General features: G+C 37.1%; 1 protein-coding gene across 1 annotated transcript; it reads right to left on the reverse strand.

Annotated features, from left to right (window-relative positions):
• Positions 1 to 4,573, reverse strand: LOC100889051. Its single transcript, XM_030996783.1, has 3 exons — positions 4,248 to 4,573; positions 2,380 to 2,574; positions 1 to 310 (listed from the first exon to the last, which is right to left on the reverse strand). The coding sequence occupies exons 1-3, from the start codon at positions 4,513 to 4,515 to the stop codon at positions 189 to 191; spliced, it is 585 nt and encodes a 194-aa protein (XP_030852643.1). The 5' UTR covers positions 4,516 to 4,573; the 3' UTR covers positions 1 to 188.

Below are 4,573 nucleotides of genomic sequence, written 5' to 3' on the forward strand. Positions count from 1 at the left end.
CCCCCGTTCATCTGCTAACAAAACCAAAATGTCATCAATGGAACTTACTTGCACCATTGGTGTTCCTATTTTTCACGTTCTGGAAGCATAGGGGGGCATGTCTGATCACTAAGAATATCATAGATCTACTGGGGAAAGGTCTTGCTACAAAATGGAAGTGTCTCAGACTCTCAGTACAGTAGAAGGGTTCATAAATTTTCCAATATTTCTTTGAGTTGCACAAAGTCCATGACATTGGTGAAGAGGAATGAACGAGAGATGAAGAGCTTCTGACGGGCTTCACTGTATCTCCATAGGTTTACCACATGACCTGTAATCAGAACCCAATTTAAAGACAGAGTTATAAACCGAAAGTCTATGAATCTGCTTTAAAAAAATTTAAAAAAAGAAACGTTACAAACTGTAAAAATTTTACAAACTAAGGTTATTAAGTTATTTCATATTATGAATATGAATCTTTCTTGAATCTGTCAATGTGGACCATTTGCTACATGTAGATTCATAAAAGTTGAATCAAGCAAGCACACATGTCAATTTGTCTCGCCTTACAATATCATACATGCACAAAATTCTATAATAATAATTTCATTTTAACCCCTTACAATGATAAAGAAGTATTACTTTTAATCAAATACAAAGTAACATACTGAAAAGGCCAAATATCTAATAAATTTCTAGTTTGACAAATTTTGATGTTATTCATGAAAATGCAGATGAGGCAATTTTCAATTTCCATTTCAGAACGGTATAACAAAGGTATTTCTATACAGTAGGCTTACGGTTGCACCATGTGAGAGAGGGGGGAGGATTTAAAGAAAGAAAGACTACCGACAGTCCTTTTCAGGACTCCCCAATCCCCCCCCCCCTCTCACATGGTGCAATCGTAAGCCTACTGTATATCTTCATCACCATGCAAGTCGATACTTATAAGCAGCATCTAAAGGTAATAAGTATGTCTGTCATTCAATAACTAATAATGGATAGACTTTGTATTGTGGTTTCACTTCTGTATTGTAAACATACAACATTATTATTCCTTTATGGCATTATTTTTCCTTTGGCAGCAGTTCAACAATTATCATCAAAAACCTTGTTGGCATGTAGCCATACTTTCTGTATGAATTCAATAGAATCATTGCTGTTTAGAAAGCACTTGTTCACCTAATACACTTATATATACATTTGCAACATTTAAAACACAAAACAAGTAGTAACAACATTCAATTGACAATGTATTGAAGAATTCATCATAGAAATTGGCAATTTTCAAATGATTTGGGGCATCTGCTGTTCATGTTTCCATTACATATCATTGAATTTGTAACTTGGAAAAGAATTGGAAAAGAATTGTAAAAGAAGAACAATATCATTGGTTCCAATTTAAAGAAGAAATGGTGATTGATTTAGCCCTTATAATCAGCAGATTCCCCCCCCCCTTCCACAGGGATCCTTTATTTAATAACATCATTCACATTATTATGTATATATATAAGAATTGATTTTTACATGCAGAATTTCAAAATATTATTCTTGGCCGTTCAAAATATGATAAGAAAATACACTTATTGATATCAGAATTGATCACATACATGTAGCTATATGAGAATTGTATAGCTAGATGTATACGATAAGTAGTATCTTTGTTCCTAGTCTGGACGTCATTGAGAAACGTTGTATAGTGAAACACACGAGTATTGTTTTTAACAAAACTAGATAAAGAATCAGGGTCTTGTAGTCGTCTGAGCAATTCATATAAATTGTAACTGGGCAAAGTTTATCGTGAGCATGCACTGATCATGGCCAACTGACCTGCCAGTGGACAGCTTCAGAACAAGTTTCTGTATGCAATGTTTCTTTCTTTATACGATGTTGTTTTCTAGTCTGTAGCCTACGCTTCTTATGCTATACAATGAGTCTCTATAAAACGTCTTCATGTAAATTTTGTATAGTCTGAACAAGCTATTAAAGAATCTTTGTTCTTGATTGTTTAAAGATATTGTGACTGTTCTGCATTTCTCATATTGACTAGGATATCATCAGTTAAAAGACATTGTGACTACATGTATTACCTTGACTACTCCTTGCATAGCTGCCTTTAAGGTTTCCTACAAAGTAGACTCCTGCATCATAGCTGATCTGTTCAGCACTTCTCATGTTGACTAGGATGTCATCAGTTAAAAGACATTGTAACTAACCTTTACTATCCCTGCACCATAGCTGATCTGTGTTACATTTCTCATATTGACTAGGATATCATCAGTTACCAGTAAAAGACATTGTAACTAACCTTTACTATCCCTGCACCATAGCTGATCTGTGTTACATTTCTCATATTGACTAGGATATCATCAGTTACCAGTAAAAGACATTGTGACTAACCTTGACTACTCCTTGCATAGCTGCCTTTATCGTCTCCTACAAAGTAGACTCCCGCACCATAGCTGATCTGTTCAGCACTTCTCATGTTGACTAGGATATCATCAGTCAGTGGTAAATAAATGGTCTCACTCTTCTGTTTTACATCTTCAGTCTGGAAGGTGGTGGGTGAGGCAGCGATTGGTATAAAGTTACGACCTGGGGGGTGTTTCACAAAAACTTGTCATCAGGGATAAATGACAGATTTTGTAATAAGCTACTGAAATCCTTGCTTCTGATTGGTTATCAGCAGATTTGTCACTGATTTGTGTCATTTGTCATTGAAAAAGGCTTTGTGAAACGGGCTCCTGGTGAAAAGGTGATAAAAAATTGGGGGGGGGGGGGGGGGGGCGAGGTGAGGTGGGTTAAAATTCAATTTGGGACATCTGTCGAATAAAAAATATAAAAAAGTACAATGTACATGTACATTGTATGAAGTCACATGGCCAGAAGTGGGTGTGTTTGTGTACACATGTATTGAGCATAATGTGTAAAAGAGCTGTCCAGAGTAAAGGGAGAAAAGATGAAGAGTATAAATCAAAGAGTGAGAAATATATGTTTTTGTGAGAGAAAGATAGAGAAGTGAGGAAGAGAAAGAGAAGAGAGAGAGAGAGAGAGAGAGAGAAGGGGGGTGGGGGGGGGGGGGGGGTGGGGGAGATTGAATTAAACTATATGTATACAGGGCTTAAATTAATCCAAGGCCACCAAGGCCATGGCCGTGGATGCCCTTTTGATTGGCCTCAATGCCCCTCTCACTGGCCTTGGAGATTTTTTTGTGCCCTTTCCAATTCTTCCTATTTGTGCTGTAATATATGAATGTGCCCTACAGAAAAGTGGCCTTGCCCTAAAAATATGGCCTGTGTATGGTTCATACAATAATTCTTACTACTACTAATTCTTCTTTTATTGCAACAAAATATCTGAAATTCTAAGAAAGAACAAATGTCAGATCTGAAAAAGTGAACCAAAGCACAAAAAAGTGAAGGGCAGTACTGACAAAAAGAAGAAGAAAAGGATTCAGTTCCTACAGTTGTGAGTTATTCAAAATAAATGCTCAAAAGCCAATATAATCTGGTTTCCATTGGCCTTTTGGGGCTGATTTTTCACTAATGTATTTTCCAAATATAACTTGCAGCTTTAAGGAAAGCTGGAAGAGAAGTGAGAGAAAAGGAGGGTCCAGATAATACAGTATGTCAGCCACAATTCATCTGATTTGTGCTGGTAGATAGTTAGTATTTCTTACTGTTTCTCCGGGGCTCTGAGTTCATCCTTCACCCCTCCCTCCCTCTCTCTCTCTCTCTCTCTCTCTCTCTCTCTCTCTCTCTCTGTTTCATGCATGTGTTTACATTTAGTATGTGGTAAAAAAATGAAACTGCCATCAGGTTTAATATGTAAACAATGGAATTGTTGCAACTTCCTCACATTAAGTGTCAATATTCTGTCAAATCATTGCTTTTACTTTTCTCAAACCTGTTGAATCTAATATATTGTGTCATCTTGTATATTGTATTCTACTTTTCTTGAATAAAGAAATGACATAAAAAACAACCCTCTCTCTTTCTTTCTCTCTCTTTCTCACTCTCTCTCTCTCTCTTTTCTCTATCTCTCTCTCCCTCTCTCTCTATAATGTCACATCTTCTTCTATTTCAGTAAGATCAAAGAATTATTCTATATATATTTTGAGCTCCCATTGATGAGCGACATTACCAAACATTTTCTACAACGGAAGGAGTTGGAAACGTTTAAAAATGATCACATAAAGTTGAATTAGAGACTCAAGGACAACATCTACATGTACTTGAAAACTTATAGATTGTTGAAACAACTTTTACCTCTGACAGCAATAATCTGTTTCAGCTGCTCCATTTCATTCTCCTGATCGACGTCCATCCTGAGTCGTTTTCTGGACGTCGCACTGGAGGATCCGTTAGTCATTCCATTGTGAAGGACCCCTTCCATATCCTGCAATGCCATGTCTCCGTCTGGTCTTCTACTAGCACTGAGCGCTGAATGCTTGCATCGATGTCTACTAGACAGTCCGCCTCCAACACTACCAGTGCTGGCACAGGCCCCAAATGGACTCCCAGGGACTTCCATCATACTATCCAATCAGTGGGACTGTTGACTGTTGACAATGACAATCACCTCAAAGGCTCAA

The sequence above is a fragment of the Strongylocentrotus purpuratus genome, unplaced genomic scaffold, assembly GCF_000002235.5.
Source record: "Strongylocentrotus purpuratus isolate Spur 01 unplaced genomic scaffold, Spur_5.0 spur5_scaffold_3, whole genome shotgun sequence".
In the NCBI taxonomy this organism is placed as follows: domain Eukaryota; kingdom Metazoa; phylum Echinodermata; class Echinoidea; order Camarodonta; family Strongylocentrotidae; genus Strongylocentrotus; species Strongylocentrotus purpuratus.